We start from the raw sequence: 17,277 nt of genomic DNA, 5'->3' as shown, positions 1-17,277 counted from the left end.
TTTCTTCCTCCATCTCTTTCCTTGCATCCTGAATCTGACATTTCTTCCAGTTCCTTTTTTTCTGCACAACTTATGGTTTGCAGATTCCGCTGGCCACATACTGTGATACTTCGGCTGCCCCCTCCCCCCTATTCCATCTCATTGCCCTGTACTCTATAGGTGCCCCATCTAGCACCAGACTCATTATCTTCACTCCCTCTGCTCCAGTGCACTTCCCTGTCAATTTTCTCACTCTGACTGTGCCCCCATTAGATTGGCAGCCCCTCCTTCCCGCTCTCTACCCCTCTCTGTTGGTTTTTGCAGCCTGATCTCTCTGCACCTGTTAATCTTTAATCCTCTTCATTTTTCTTCCCTTCCTCCAATAAGGGAGAGGTCTGCAAAACTTCCACAAATCTCACTAACAAGAATTCCGGTGAACCCTAGGGCAGAGTTACCGGATTCCCCTATTTTAATATTTTTGTTTTCCGCACATTCCCCTCCCCCAGTTTGCAGAGATTCCCACAGTCCATGATAACAAAGACCTATGGTTGCTGGTGGGGAGGTTCCAGACTATTCATAGATAGACCCTTCACACCTTCTTGTGCTGACAGTGTGCTCTGCTTACTATCATTCTTCTTGATTATATTTTTTGCTGATGTAGCAGAGCTGAATTTGTTCATTGGCTCTTGTTTGGTACATTGGTCATCTAACTCTATGGAAATTTTTCACTAGAGATACCTTTGGAGTCAGTTTTCCTTGTACCTCCATTGTCATTATTTGCACAAAATTTAGCGGCGTTGTACGATGTTTGATAAATTTGGTGCATCTTTACATTGAAGACTTCTGTCTAGAGCCAATTTTCCCCTTTTACGCCATTCTCTGGCACGAGCAGAGATGGGTTACTGAAAGTATCTCTCTCCCTAAAAGCAATTGCTGGGAGTGGAATCTACCGTAACCCCACTAATAGTTTGGATGAAAGGTTCTTAGACCCCTTCCAGGTAGCTATATATGATACAAAAGTATCAGTTGCAAATGGGCCCTGGCACACAAGGGTGCCCAGTGCATGCCAAATGTACCACCATATATCATCCTAAATGTAAGTGAGAAGCATAGAGAGTCTGATTCTTTAAGACCGTAGTTGTACATGCCAGTCTTAATTAAGGGGGCTTTTTGGAGTCGGACACCACTTAATGAATTCGGTGCATCTTCTCAGTAGTGTGCGCCTCCTTGCACCGAAGCCGAAATGTAATTCTGGTCAAAGACCAGATTAAAATTTCTGCAGTGAAAAATGTGAATTTGATGGGTGGGCGTAGCCACTCTCCATCATGTCCTGGCTTCTCCCCAGCTCCAACCACTTTGCTGACCAAAACGCGTGAAAATGCAAATAGTTTACAAATTATTACACAGCACCATCTTGCACATATTGTTTTTAGACTTTTCAAAGGGTTTTATGCCAGTTTTCTGGCATAAGCACGTTGATAAATCAGTGTCAAAGTGTCAAGAAGTGCAATCTCTGGAATTCCCATCAGAATGAACGGACAAGTAGCGCACGCGATCGACTTCCTCTCCAATTGGCCAGGGCTCCTCAGATGATGTGAAATCCCTAGCGCTCAGAAAATTATTTCCTATCCCATTGATTGTTTGTAACTTTCAATCTTGAGAATACCCCTTTACATCATGATAAGGGGTAATGGCCAACCATAAAGCCATTTTTAGACACCTGTTTCAGTCTGTTTGCTCCTCATCAGTGTAGAGCTGCAACCGCAACTAGGTGAATGTGGTTGTGCTAAACTGCAGCAGGTTTGGATTATTTCATGTCCCATGGATTGGGGATAATTTTCAATGTTGAGAATACCCCTTTACATCATGACATGGGGTAATGGCCAACCAGAAACCCATTTTTAGACAGCTGTTTCAGGCTATTTGCTCCTCATCAGTGCAGAGCTGCAATCGTAACTAGGTAAATGTGGTTGTCCTAAATTGCAGCAGGTTTGGATTATTTCCTGTCCCATGGATTGGGGAAAGCTTTCAGTCTTGAGAATACCCCTTTACACCATGGCAAGGGGTAATGGCCAAACATAAAAACCATTTTTAGACATCTGTTTCAGGCTATTTGCTCCTCATCAGTACAGAGCTGCAGTCACAACTAGGTCAATGTGGTTGTGCTAAATTGTAGCAAGTTCGAGACTTCTGTTTCGTGTCCCAGCCATGATGATGTCGCTATCATCAGTTGTGATGCAGGTGTGCGAAACTGCAATCTTATGTCTTCAAGACGCTGTGTAGCCCGAGCCTAAAAGGGAATGCTGAGAGCTGCATCTTTACTGATCAGCCAGAATATCATAAGGATTTTCTTGTTGACTACATATTCTGACAAAAAACATCCTGGAGTTATAGCATAACCTCACGTTCCTATTTTCTAACCTTGTTGGAAAAAGTAGTTAGTGACTCTTTGAACAGAAAAAGAATATATACTGCACAGTGTATACAGGTACATATATCTAGGCTATGTGTTAGAGATATGACCATACACTGGGTGCACACGATGAACCTGGTGTGAAAAAAGCGTCAGAGATTAATGACCATCGTAATGATCCCTTCTGGCTACACCTCATCTATTGTGGACACAGCTGCTCATTTTTTATCAAGATGTACGAGACATTTAGGCTGTGTGCCCACGTAGCGTTTTTCAAGCGTTTTTGATGCGGAATTTCCGCAGCGGAAACGCTTGTAAAACGCTTGGTAACCCGCACCCCATGGTCCCCAATGGGATTCCGCAAGTTCTATGCACATGCTGCGGTTTTTTCCGCAGCGTTTATGCTGCGTTCAAAAATCCGCAGCATGTCAATTAATTTTGCGTTTCCGCAAGCAGAATTGCCATAGTCCAATGCATAAAAAACGCAAGGCAATTCCGCATGTGGAAAACGCGTGATAAACGCGCGAAAAACGCGCGATAAACGCGTGCGGAATTCCGCATGCGTTTTTCCGGGAGAGGACTTGCATTTATGCAGCAGAAATTTTCTGCTTCATAAATGCAACGTGGGCACATAGCCTTATAATTTCTGTGCCTGTAAGATGCAGCCTCTTATATTAAGTAAATGCCCCCCATACACATCTTTTTAATTTAGGAATAACCCTTTAAGGATCCTATCCCCTCAATCTTATCTCAATACGTTTAGCTCTGGTTTAGAAAGAGCAGAGCTCGACATCTTGTAGTCATCACACCATCACCCCCTTAAAAACCACAACCAAGAGGTTAATAAAACCTGGGAAGCATTCTTCATCCTAGTACTTAAACATAATCCAAAAATTCCTTCTTCTTTATCAAGTTGCTAATGCCCTCGTTGTGCCGAGACTGAACCTTGTGTATTCTTAGAAGCCTACTTGGTTTTAGTAAACCAAGAATGTGTCACTGATGGCTTTCAGAGTTGCTTGGTCCTTTGTTCTTGTGGGTGAGTTGGCCACGTGTAGACAGCCACTGTCCATTACAGGTACTGGGAAATATGGAGTAAGTCTAAAAGTTGAGATAATTCCATAGTATAGGTGCAGCACGAGAGAAGTTCTAAGCAAAAGAGAGAAAATTCACGGATGGAGTGATGCCTCTTACTAAATACCTCCCGACAGCTCCAACATTTTCCTTTTTTCCATTAGAAGGGTTGAGAAACTGATAAGAAATCTCCCGGCAAACAGTCACTCGGTGATCAATGATCGGGTCGTACCTTGTGGTTATAAATAGCTGTGTGTACTGCACAGTAATCAATACAAAGGACAGGGTGACACAGTACCGGGCATTGATCGGACCAAGAAGTTACTTACAGCATGAGCTAATGATGTATTACTTATGTATAAGGGTGCTTTGGCAACAGCAAGAAAACCATCCGGGCCTCTAAGAAGTAGGTTCTGCCTTGTTGTAGGTGAACAAGCTCGTGAAGACCATCTGGGTCTCTAAGAAGGAGGTTTTGCCTTGTTTTAGGTGAACAAGCTCGTGAAGACCATCTGGGTCTCTAAGAACTAGGTTTTGCCTTGTTGTAGGCGTACAAGCTTGTGAAGATCATTTGGGTGTCTAAGAAGAAGGTTTTCCCTTTTTGTAGGTAAACAAGCTCATGAAGACCATCTGGGTCTTTAAGAAGGAGGTTTTGCCTTGTTGTAGGTAAACAAGCTTGTGAATACCATCTGGGTCTCTAAGAAGGAGGTTTTACCTTGTTGTAGGCGTACAAGCTTGTTAAGATCATTTGGATCTCTAAGAAGTAGGTTTTCCCTTGTAGGTGAACAAGCTCGTGAATACCATCTGGGTCTCTAAGAAGGAGGTTTTGCCTTGTTATAGGTGTACAAGCTTGTGAAGACCATTTGGGTCTCTAAGAAGTAGGTTTTACCTTGTTGTAGGTATACAAGCTCGTGAAGATCGTCTGGGTCTCTAAGAAGGTGGTTTTGCCTTGTTGTAGGTGTACAAACTCGTGAAGACCATCTGAGTCTCTAAGAAGTAGGTTTTACCCTGTTGTAGGTGTACATACTCGTGAAGACCATCTGGGTCTCTAAGAAGTAGGTTTGCCTTGTTTTAGATGTACAAGCTCGTGAAGATTGATGCAAAAGAGATATCAGTAAATTGATGGCTACAGTTATAATTAGTGTCTCTGCACAGCAAGACTGTGTCATTGATTGATAGACCCAAAGGTGTGTGGAGGAGATCTAGGATTTCTAGGATTCTTGAGGAATCGGGGCCAAAGTTTATAGAAGCGCAAACTCTGACACTTGAATTAGAATTAATTGAGTGATAGTGTCCAATCGGCTGGGGCTGGAGATCGCTTTGGGCCATGTAGGTCAGACACCCAGCAATCGGAAAGATATTCAATGCCCAATGGATGGATAGGAGATAATTTTCAAATTTGAGAATACCCCTTTAAAACATGATAAGGGGTAATTGCCAACCGGAAAACCATTTGTAGACAGCTGTTTTGGACTATTTCCTCCTTATCAGTTCAGAGCTGTAATTATAACTAGGTATGGTTAATGTAGTCATGCTAAACGGCAGCAGGTATAGATCTATCACTATCCTTAGTTGTGACGCAGCACCACGGCACGATCTTAAGGCCACAAGTCACTGAGTAGCCCTAGCCTAAAAAGGCATGCTGGGAGCTGCAGCTCTCAAGGAAACCAAAATACCATCGGGGAGTAGAGGGCACCTTGGGGGGCATCATTGTGAGAAAGGCACTGTATGGGGCATCATACTGTGTGAGAGGGACATTCTGTGGGCATCATACTTTGTGAGAAGGACATTCTGTGGGCATTATACTTTGTGAGAAGGACAGTGTGGGGGCATCATAATGTGTGAGGACACTGTGAATGCATCATACTGTATGAGAGGGACACTGTGGGGGCATCATACTGTGTGAAAGGGACATTGGGGGGAATCATACTGTGTGAGAGGGACACTGTGGGGGCATCATACTGTGAGAGGACATTGTGGGGGCATCATACTGTGTGAGAGGGACACTGGGGGCATCATACTGTATGAGGACACTGTGGGGACATCATACTGTGTGAGAGGCACACTAGGGGGCATCATACCGTGTGAGAGGAACACTGGGGGACATCATACTGTGTGAGAGGGACACTGTGGGGGCATCATACTGTGTGAGAGGAACACTGGGGGGCATCATACTGTGTGAGAGGAACACTGGGGGGCATCATACTGTGTGAGAGGGACACTGTGGGGGCATCATACTGTGTGAGAGGGACACTAGGGGGCATCATTCGGTGTGAGAGAGACACTGTGGGGGCATCATACTGTGTGAGGACACTGGGGGGCATCATACTGTTTAAGAGGGACACTGTGGGGGCATCATACTGTGTGAGAGGGACACTGGGGGGCATGATACCTTGTGAGAGGGACACTGGGGGGCATCATACTGTGTGAGAGGGACACTGAGGGACATCATTCAGTGTGAGGACAGTGTGGGGGCATCATACTGTGTGAGAAGGAAACTGTGGAGGCATTATATTGTGGGAAGCATCATATTGTGTGTGGGGGAATATTCTGTAGGGTCATCAATACTATAGGTGAGAATATATTATGTGGGCATCTTTATGTGAGGGGAAAGTACTGTAGGGGCATCATACTAGGTGGGGGAATGTACCTCGGGGGTTTCATAATATGTGTGTGTGACACTGTGGGGGCATCATATTGTGTGTGGGGAATGTACTGTGGGGGCATCATTCTGTATAGGACAATACAGTTTGGGGCCGTCAGACTGTGAGGGGAATGTATTGTAAACCACTAAACATGGTATGTAGAGATGCTATAGCTTTACCCCAGGACCCAGGCCATACAGAAAGTCATACAGTGCCTCACTGCAATGTGAAAATGACTAGATGTGACCCCAGGCCATACAGTGCCTGACTGTAGTGTGAGAATGACCCAGGATCTCCCCAGGTCATTCTCACACTACTACCACAGTTACTATCAGCTCAGGGACTGCCAGATGTACTCTGTTGATTCACCCTACCGAGGTCTGACACTAGTTGCAAATTAACCCAGATCTTTATTTTTTTATTTTAATTGTCTGGCAACTTCCTGTATAAAGCGAACCTCTATTCTGAACTCAAGTGATTATTTGGCTGCTGGTTAATCAACCATTGACAGCAACAGGAGATAACATTTGTACTAATCCTACATGACTGAGTGATCTGGCCGAAGGAAGGGAGAATGTTGTATATTTAAGTGAGCGTAAAGCCGTTATTGTATTTAATAAATTAATTAGGGCGACCAGTCGCCAACACACAAGGCCATTTAAGAGATAAACAAGTGGTGACCCAAGGCTTCTCCTTGACCCGAGTACTCTGATTTGTAAGGGAGGTGCAACTTACTTATTGGGTTTCCAGAAGAGAAAAGCATATTTTTCTAAATATGTTTTGGCTGACAAGTTGGTAGCCATTTAAGTTTGGCCATTGTGTCTTTTAATTTATTGGGAGATTTTTGGCATCTACAGCCTGAGATTGTTGGGGGATTTTTGGCATCCACAGCCTGAGATTGTATCAGCTAATATTGGATTTTTTGAGTTGATGATGCAGCAAAAGTACTTAACATCAATTGAAAAAAAATCCAACATACCGGTGTTTTGAACGATAATGAAAATTCATCAGTTGGTCATTGGTTGAAATGAGTAGTTGGATCGTTCCTTTCACTAAAACTGTCAACGGTCGTTAGTTATGGTCAAAATCGGCCATATGAGTCAACTTTTATCTTATGTGCATTAGTATCATCAATTGGTCAATGTCGGAGGAACTTGTTTTTGGTAGAACTGTCCGACCATTTAATATTTATTGATGGGTATTGACTCTACACCAATGGCACATGTTACGGAAGAGAAGGATTGGGAAGCTGGATTTTCGCATGCCCACTCCTCTTGTTCCCAGGTAAGATGGTCTGATGACAGCTTATTCTCATCTCTCTATTCAGAACACATGCTTTCTTGGTCTGTGTCAAGTTCCCTTCATGGGGTTTGTCTGGTTTGATATCACCACTATGTTTGGTAGAAATGTACGCCCTCAATTGACTTAAATTGCTCCTACTAGGTATTTCAAAGGGGGGTGTCTTAACTAGACAACAACAATATATGTCTTATGGAGGCAGGTCATGCTGCTATGGAGCCCTTAGGGTCGGGTCCAGTTTGGTTGCCCATTTTAATGGGTGGTGAAAACCATCAGTAGGATGTGCTCTCTGGGAAACTGGGAAAAATAGAATAGGAGAGTCAGAACCTCCTTTTCTGAGTGTGGGGGTGGTCAGTCTCCCCAGAGGAGTCTTATTTTTATCGTTGCTTTTGTACACTTCAATAATGAACAAAAAAGGGAAAGACTTTTATTTCTCCCCTAAATAAACCAGCCCTTTATTTCTCCGAGACTAGACTAGATAAAAATAATGCAGCAGAAATACTTCCATAGGAAAGACCTGTGGATATGGCTCATTTTCCATTTCCCACAGCACCAGAAATAGTCAAATATTTAGAGTTAGAAATAGCCGTCTGGGGTCGGACCGTGAGACTGTGTTCATGTGTGATGTGTCCTGTCATTCAGGACATTCAGCAGGGACGAAATCTACAGATCGTTTCCATTTTGCAGACCGGGAGGCGACTTGTGTTGTGATATGACATTAGATTGAGCTGATCCAGTTGACAATTTTATAGGGGATACGGAACCCCTATTCTTGAATCCTACAGACCAAATACTTGTGGCAGAACCAACTAACATGCCACAAATGTATATAGAGGGGTACCCCTTTAAGTGTGCAGATAATGACTTGATTTAAAGGAGTTTGTTACATTATAAAAAAGTCTGCTTCTTTTCAGTAGAAGCGCTACCTTTAACTATGTCTGTGTCTGGTGTTGCGATATTTAAGTAGGAGGATTTGGCGAGTTTCTTCTCCAAAAACTCAGTTTAAGTTTGCATGTGTTCACACTAATTTTTTTGAGCAGAAACTAATTAGAAACTTTCCAAATCCTCCTCAAATACTCACAACTTGATTCTGATGATATATTGATGTACTGATGGTGGTTCTGGTGCTGTATTCATGTAAGTACCCATTTAAAAAATGTTGCAGCCCTTGGAATTGATTCAGTATGGCAATGTAGCCCTTGGAGCCAAAAATGTTGAGCAACCCTGGTAGAAGAGGATATCCAAACTTCCTCGCAATTAGAATGGTGTTCCCAAACCTCCTTTCCTGGAGAAGTTTTAAGGTGGGGAGGCTTGTGTATTACCGCTCTATTCATTGTCTTTAGGACTGATGAAAATAGCAGGACTTGGCTATCTCTCTGTCAGTCCCAAAGCCATACATGATCACTGTTACCTTGAAAGGTCCCCCAAATAGGGGCTCAAAACCTTAATTGTAGTTATCAGTGGGAGGAGGGGTTCCCAGCAGTTGGGCCCCCAGCAATATTACATTTGTTACCTGTCTCATGGACGAAGGATAAATAAATGTTCTTGCGATGTAACCCCATTAAGTGAATTAGGTTGAGCAACAATACCAAACATAGCCATAAACTCGAATGGCGCTGTTTTCTGCTGTCCGTCCCTGGACACAGTGGCAGTTTTCACTTTTGACCCCCAACTGACCTACATACAGCACAGTTACTACACATTAGCACTATTTCCATTCCTTTACATGACGACGACTTGATCTACTCGATACATTTCCTTCTCACAAGTGTTCACATTGCTCAAGTTCCAGTTGGGTGACATGACATTTAAAGTGATAATACCGATCATTCCAAAACTACATGGAGGTGGTAACGGGGGCCGCTGTATGTCGAAATGTCCATCCTGATCATATGGACTTCATTCTTACAGGATTGGTCTATAGGTTCCTCGAATGTTCTTCTTTCCCTTCTCTAAAGTTGTGTGCAGTATCACATTTTTCTCACAGTGGCCACTTCAGGAGAAGTGTGGTATTACATGGCACCCATTCAAACTAGTGATCCTCCCGGGAGGGATCAACTCTTGGTTAGTGTCGATCATCTCTGGCATATCACCCTCTTCTATGATGCCATATGCCCTAATAAGTCATATGGAAAAGGCTTTTCCTAATAAAGCATCCCTTTAAAACACAACTGGACATTTTTTATGGGGGAAAGTTCTGTATATTCAGAAGATATGGACACATCTTGTACCACTATATTGGAAATAATTGACTTGTGATACTCTCGCACTGGACATTGTTGGCCTCTTGTCTCCATCTTGTTCATCTATTTTAATGCATTGCTTTTTAGTAAGGTCTTGTAGACATATGGTTGTCCCCATGGGTGATATCTGACTTGGAGGCCAGAGGTTGGATAAATGCTATAGACCAAGGAGCCTGTCCATCAAATCCAGTAGATCTTGTGGGATAACTGGGAGATATGCATCTACTGACCTTTGTGAACATGACTCATAGGCAGAAATATGCAGCAACATTCCTGCATCTGTGGTTGTGCCAAGGCCCTGCTTGACGATGCCTCTTCCGAGCAGAAGCAATATATAGGACAACCCTTTGAACGAGGAATCTAAAATTCTACCAGTAATCTGGAATAAAAATTCGGTAACAAATGATAAATTAATAGAATCCACGAAGGTGGTGTAAAGAACCTTTTATTTCTATCCAAGCAAGGTGGCAGTTATTTATTATTCCTTACCTGGTGGCAGCATTGGTACCAACTCTGGTTCCAGTAATGCAACTGAAGCTGCTAACTGCTCGGTTCCTTCATGAAAGGGGCCCCAAGAGTCACCCACTTCTTATAATATGAGCGGCACCATTATTGATGATGTATCTGAAGCTCTGTATTGATGACCCTGTGTCTTCTCTCTCGCAGGCTGTCTCTGTGCAGTGACCGTTACCGTCCCACCAAAGGTTGAGGTTGAGTTTGGGCATGAAGCCGTCTTCACGTGTAAGCCGAAGTTCAGCGGATCTCCAAAGTACAGCTTGGAGTGGTCTTATGTAAGTAAAGGAAGAGACCGATGTCTATATGTGCATCTACGAAAAATATCCCCTTCATAGCCCCCACCAACCTTTAGAGATGACAGTGACTAAATACCCAATGAAACCCTCAGCGTTTGCTTTGGAAGACTTGGTCATCAGGCTGCTCCTCAATTTGAAGGCTAGAAGACAATCAATCAAATTAAAAAACAGAATTCAGTCCCGAGTTCCCTTGCCAATAGAATCAATCTTCAGACTGCCGAGCAAAATGAAATGAATTGTGCAAACTAGACTCTTCTCTTAGGCCTCATTCAGACGTCAGTGATTTTTCAGATACGCAAGAAAAAAATTGGTACAAGTGTTTTGGATCTCAATTTCATCAGTGTTTGGTCAGTTTTTTTTTTTACAATATTCCAAAGCACTGACACGCTACCTACCTGCCTGTTTTGCTTGCCACCGATCTCTCCCGGCACAAAGCGATCACTGACCACACTGTCGGTTTCCGCTAAGATCAAGTCAACAGAGCAGTAGCTTCTTTTCTGCTCTTTTTATGGGTTTCCCACTGCCTCCCTGCGGGGAGCCCACTGTCTATCAGTATGACACCAGCAGTTGACAGAGGAAAAGCTGCTCTGTTGACATGGATTAGCAGAATCAATCAATGACCACTCTGAGCTGGCATTGGGTAGTTGTAGTTGTTAGCAACTACCTGCCTGTTAGTTTTTAGGCACGTAGTAAAAAAAAAATAATAATAATTCCTGGATAACCCCTTTAAATTTTGCTCTATGTCATCTTAGAAAAAGTTTTGGGAGAAGAGACATAAGAGATATAGACTCACTCACTCACTGACAGATTTGATTGTTAACTCATTCTGCAGTCCGCTATGTAGTATGATACGTAAAAGCTGCAGAAACCTAATTTTTTAATAAAACCCAATTGAGAACTGACAAACAGGTGTCCATTTAAATAAAAAAAAAACACAGAGGGGTCCATATCTTTTCCATTTAAATTTTGTCATTTACATTAAAATATGGAAATATGGAATAAAAAATAATAAAATAAAATAAATAATAATCATAATAATAGAATAAAAAAACTAAAATAATCACAAAGTTTCCTTTTTGAGCCACTGGCCAGGGCTGCCTTCCTTTTTTGATCAACACTGCAACAGGTGACATATGATGGGGGATGGGTTCTAAGTTCAGGGACCCCCCTCAATTAACTTATCACCAGGGGACCTGCTACTTGGAAAAGAATTGCCCCTTAAAGTATTGTAGTAGCCATGTAAGAAACCCGGAATTCACTATTGAGCAGCTCTTTGGTCCTTAGTAGCAATTTGGGTGTTACTTGTAATAAGAATGGAGGGGCCGCAGGGTTCCCGTGTGGTGATAAGCCGTGTATTGTTTAGGAAGGGATTAAAGTGTCACTGCTTATTCTTTCCTTTCTTAATCTTTTCTTTTCTGGAATCACAAATATCAATATTTCATTGTCTTGGGATCGCGACTGTCGACAGGCCATTGTTCTGGCAACGAGAAAAGAGGATTTCAGGGTAATGGATGGTTCAGCTAAAAATTGGGGACTATTAGAATTGGAGACTAATTAGAAATTAGGAGGATGTAGACTCATCTGGACAAGACGGAGACATTTATAAAACTTTTTTTTTTTTGATAAAAACTATTTTTTTACTAGTAGTAGCCAATCAGAGCAGCTTATATTTTTCGTGAGTACTCTGAAAAATTAAAACTGCGCTTTGATTGGTTGTTATTGGCAAAACAGACAGTTTATCTTTTGGATACTTTGGGTTTTTCACCTTTGGGGACATTTTTTTTTAACTGAAAAGCATGTATTTAGGGCTAAAAAAAAACACTTTTGGAATTGTGTGGTTAAAAATTTTGCACCTGTGTTTTACAAGCTCTACATGTTCAGCTTGGTCTCAGAAACAGACAGATAAAATTTGAGTCACAAACTGCTCATCATTGGGAGCTCACTGATGGATTCTCAGTTAACTCATTCTACACCCAGCAATAAAGAGTACAAAACAGAGGCTATAGAGGTCAAGGGGTGCAAAATTGTAAAAAAATAAATAAATTGTAGCTCAAAATATATGGATTTGAATAAACAAAAATTATCTCTAAAAAACTATAATTAAAGGGCTTTTCCATGATTTTACAAATTCTGATCTAGAGAGTTGGGAATGTAAAAAAAAAAGAAAAAAAGCATGACTTACCCTATTATTAGCGCCATCACTGGTACCAGAAGTGATGATGTGCCGTCCTTCAGTCACTATATGGTCTAGACTGGTCTGGACTGGACTGTACTTGACTGGTCTGGACTGGACTTGACTGGTCTGGACTCTACTTGACTTGTTTGAACTGGACTTGACTTGTCTGGGCTGTACTTGACTGGTCTGAACTGGACTTGACTGGTCTGGGCTGTACTTGACTGGTCTGAACTGGACTTGACTGGTCTGGACTGTACTTGACTGGTCTGAACTGGACTTGACTGGTCTGGACTGTACTTGACTGGTCTGAACTGGACTTGACTGGTGTGGACTTGACTTGTCTGGAATGTACTTCACTGGTCTGGACTTGACTGGTCTGGACTGGACTTGACTTGTCTGGACTGGACTTCAATGGTCTGTACTGGACTTGACTCGTCTAGACTTGACTGGTCTGGACTGTACTTGACTGGTCTGGACTTGACTGGTCTGGACTGGACTTGAATGGTCTGGACTGGACTTCAATGGTCCGGACTTGACTGTTCTGGACATCGTAATTTCTTGCACCAGGATCTAAGTGGTCTGAGCTTTCAACAGAGCTCTTACATTCTGAAAATCAGTGCTCATCTGAGATCAGATACGTCATCTCCTCTTATCCGTATATGACATATCGGAACACCATGTGGCACAATCGCCCCTTTAAAAAGAAAATGTTATAACGATATCAATTACTGACCGACAATCGCTTCATGTAACTGAGCCTTTATCCTGCATCTTTGACCCACAGACAGATCAGGATGGACAGAGAAGTCGCATCGCCACCTACACTGATGGGAAGACATCGGTAAACCAAGGAACGCCGTTTACAAGCCGAGCGGCAATCAGGAGCGACAATAGTCTGGTCATAAGTGAAATCCGCATAAAGGATGAAAATCTATTTACTTGCAGAGTGAATGCCGGGAGTGAAGGGACGGGTGAGGGCAACGCTCAGCTGAAGGTTTATGGTGAGTACATACATCGGGTACATTGGGATAATTCATATATGTGGCTGATTGGCACCTTATATCCTATATACTAGAAAGAAAACCCTTTTTATGAGGTTCAAAGCCAAAAATATTAGTTACCTGGAGGTCATTACCCATGAGGAATGGGCTAAGATCCTCAGGAACACTGCAAGAAGCTAGTGTCTGAATATGTATCATATTTGCATTGGGTTACAACAGCCAGAGATGCATTGGGTTACAACAGCCAGATATGCATTGAGTTACAGAAACCAAAGATACATTGGGTTACAACAACCAGAGATGCATTGCGTTACCACAGCCAGAGGTGCATTGGGTTACCACAGCCAGAGGTGCATTGGGTTACAACAGCCAGAGATGCATTGGGTTACAACAGCCAGAGATGCATTGGGTTACCACAGCCAGAGATGCATTGGGTTACAACAGCCAGAGATGCATTGGGTTACAACAGCCTGAGGTGCATTGGGTTACAACAGCCAGAGGTGCATTGGGTTACAACAGCCAGAGGTGCATTGGGTTACAACAGCTAGAGATGCATTGGGTTACAACAGCTAGAGGTGCATCGGGTTACAACAGCCAGAGGTGCATTGGGTTACAACAGCCAGAGGTGCATTGGGTTACAACAGCCAGAGATCCATTGGGTTACAACAGCCAGAAGTGCATTGGGTTACAACAGCCAGATGTGCATTGGGTTACAACAGCCAGAGGTGCATTGAGGTTACAACAGCCAGAGGTGCATCGGTTTACAACAACCAGAGGTGCTGTACTAAGTACTAAAGAAACTTGTCATTAAAGGGGTGAATCAGGAAAAGCTGTGTTTTGTTCTGAATTTACAGAAACTACTTGTTATATTAGATCATTATTCATTATTCTTGTTTGATTAGTTCATTGCCAATGGCTGAAAGTTTATAAAGTTTGCTTGCTAATAAACCAAATTTGCAATTGGTCGGGGGTAGGTTAAAAAATTTGCATTGGAATCGTCTAACACTAGTCACCAGCTGCTGCAGAACCTCATTTAATAAAAAAAAGGTTGCTATCACTTGGAAAAAAATGGATCCTTGCTATACAAAATATATTATCGAATAATACAATTTATTATATTGGTGCATAATATAATGCAACGTGATATATTGTGAACTAGCATATGCTGCAGAATAATGTAATTAAGTACAATGTGTGTAATATAATATTAAATATGTTTTTAGATTTATTATATTTTATTATATTAAATTAATTTCTTATAGTATATATTAATTATATACAGTATATACATATATAATTATATTATTAATTATATATAATATATATTCTACATTAATTTATTATATTAAATATATTATCATATTTATTAAATTTTTTATATCAGTTTTAATGTTTATTTATAAGAAAAAGTAATTTAATACATATAATATGATATATGTAGAGTCTAATAATATAGTATGGTTTAATATAATGGAATGTAAAATGATAAAAAATACCTTAATATAATAATATAATATTAGTTAGTGCAATACACAGTATAATTTCCTGTATGCTTTGTTACTAATTTTCTTTAATTTTCGCCTTTAGTGTCTCCTTCATCCCCGGAACTTTCTGTGAGCACCCAAGTATTATCTATCACGGAGTCTATAGCAGCAGAGGTAATATAATGCAGTCTGCTGGAAAGTTCCTTCCCTGTACCGTATATGCATGCCATGCTTTCTAGATTCTTGTAAGAATATATAACTTAGAAATGGGCGCCCCGATGGGAAACTAGTGACTTTGGAGGACAGTTCATAAACTTTACTGTGTTCTTTCTTAAAACTGGCAAAGTTTACTAGGAAACTTCAAAAGTCCGTCTGCTCAGACGACACCTCAGCACCTCATGGGCTCACACTCGCTCTTCCTTTACTGTTCACACACTTTCTCTGCCATACCCACTCCTTCTGTTCTGCCGGGTGTTGCAGGTTCCCTCACATTTGACACACCAAACCAAAAGCTTTCATTGACTTCTACATTAGTGGGTCACTTTCTCGCACTATGGCCATTCCTTCAGTAACCCAACCCATAGGCCTTCTCTTCGTCATGGCATATGTCACTCTTGACAACTTTTATGAGACTCCTTCTCCTTCCATCACTCTCATAAGTTGGCGGTTCCTCTTAGCTCATTGGGAGGCTAGTCTTCCTCACCAGGGATAGTCACAGAGGTTTTGTCTTCTCCATTAACGTAGCCTGAGGTGGCACTCAACTCTTTTCGAATTTTTCCGTCACTCGCCTACACATAGCTCCTACACCCTGACTTCTACGTTAGCGAGTCACTTTCTGGAACTGGGACCATTCCTTCAGTAACCCAACGCATAGGCCTTCTCTTCGTCATGGCATATGCCACTCTTGGCAAGTTTTGCAAAACTCCTTCGCCTTCCATCACTCTTGTAAGTTGGCAGTTCCTCTTAGCTCCTTGAGAGGCTAGTCTTCCTCACCTGGGGTTACTCACAGAGGTTTGGTGTCCTCCAGTGACGTACCCTGAGGTGGCACTCAACTCTTTTCGAATTTTTACGTCACTCGCCTACACATAGCTCCTACTTCTACGTTAGCGAGTCACTTTCTGGAACTGTGCCCATTCCTTCAGTAACCCAAACGCATGTGCCTTCTCTTCGTCTTGGCATATGCCACTATTGACTACTTTTGCGAGACTCTTTCGCCTTCCATCACTCTCGTAAGTTGGCGGCCCCTCTTAGATTCATTGGGAGGCTAGTCTTCCTCACTTGGGATAGTTACAGAGGTTTGGTCTTCTCTAGTGACGTAGTCTGAGGTGGCACTCAACATTTTCAAATTTTTCCGTCACTCGCCTATACGTAGCTCCTAGCCCCTTTACTTGCCCATTCTGCTACGACTACGCGGTCAACATCATTTGCCACTTCAGCATCCATGCCACTTTGTTCACAGAGCAACAGGAATACTGCTAGGAGCCATTCGAGCAAGCACCATCTCCGCACACTTTCCTATGACTGCCTACTCAGTCAATGTATCCCAATACACCACACGTCATCGGTGCTCAGATTAGGTGATGCAGCCAACATGGCGAAACATTAATGGTGGAAATCAACTCTTTTTAAGAGCGTATTAAGACAGTCTGTTTCAACCCTGTTATATACTGTTCCATTACTTCTCCGGAAATCAGTTATCCTCTTTCTTTTATACCTAAGGTTGGTACATGCACCAGTAGAAATTCTTACCCGGCACCCACCATCGAGTGGTACAGAAATCAAGCCCCTCTGAATGCTGGAGCTGAAAAGACAGCAGGTAAAGCTGAGCCAGTAGTATGAGTATAAGATGTAATGGCCGGCGTGTCTGTGCTGCACACCTACCATTTACAGCCCATTGATTTCAATAGGGATTGTGCTATGCTTCATTTCTATTGCAGTGACACTTTAGAGGAATTAAAGACTTGTTCCAACTTTTCCAAAAAATTAAGAGATCTTGCAATTTTCACACTGTCAATTAGACCTAGCAGTAGACACATACATCCTGTTTTGAACAGAAGACTTTTTCAGCAGCTTCCTTAACAGGATTACAAAGATAACACCTCTATATACAGTAGATAACACAGGATCCACCATTCACAATAGGTGATGTCACAGCTC

At 42.2% G+C, this 17,277-nt stretch overlaps 1 protein-coding gene across 1 annotated transcript in view; it reads left to right on the top strand.

Moving 5' to 3' along the window:
* Nucleotides 1–17,277, top strand: part of BCAM (basal cell adhesion molecule (Lutheran blood group)) — a 63,546-nt gene that overhangs the window by 15,423 nt on the left and 30,846 nt on the right. The window contains exons 2-5 of the mRNA XM_073655940.1: nt 10,314–10,438; nt 13,420–13,636; nt 15,224–15,294; nt 16,840–16,936. Coding sequence (XP_073512041.1) covers nt 10,314–10,438; nt 13,420–13,636; nt 15,224–15,294; nt 16,840–16,936 — 510 coding nt within the window. The remainder of the gene's footprint in view (nt 1–10,313; nt 10,439–13,419; nt 13,637–15,223; nt 15,295–16,839; nt 16,937–17,277) is intronic.

The sequence above is a fragment of the Phyllobates terribilis genome, unplaced genomic scaffold (genome assembly GCF_046119375.1).
Source record: "Phyllobates terribilis strain yellow unplaced genomic scaffold, ASM4611937v1 Scaffold_12__6_contigs__length_324123572, whole genome shotgun sequence".
Taxonomy (NCBI): Eukaryota; Metazoa; Chordata; class Amphibia; order Anura; family Dendrobatidae; genus Phyllobates; species Phyllobates terribilis.
Note: the sequence above shows the minus strand (reverse complement) of the source record. Positions and strands in the feature narration are given on the sequence as shown.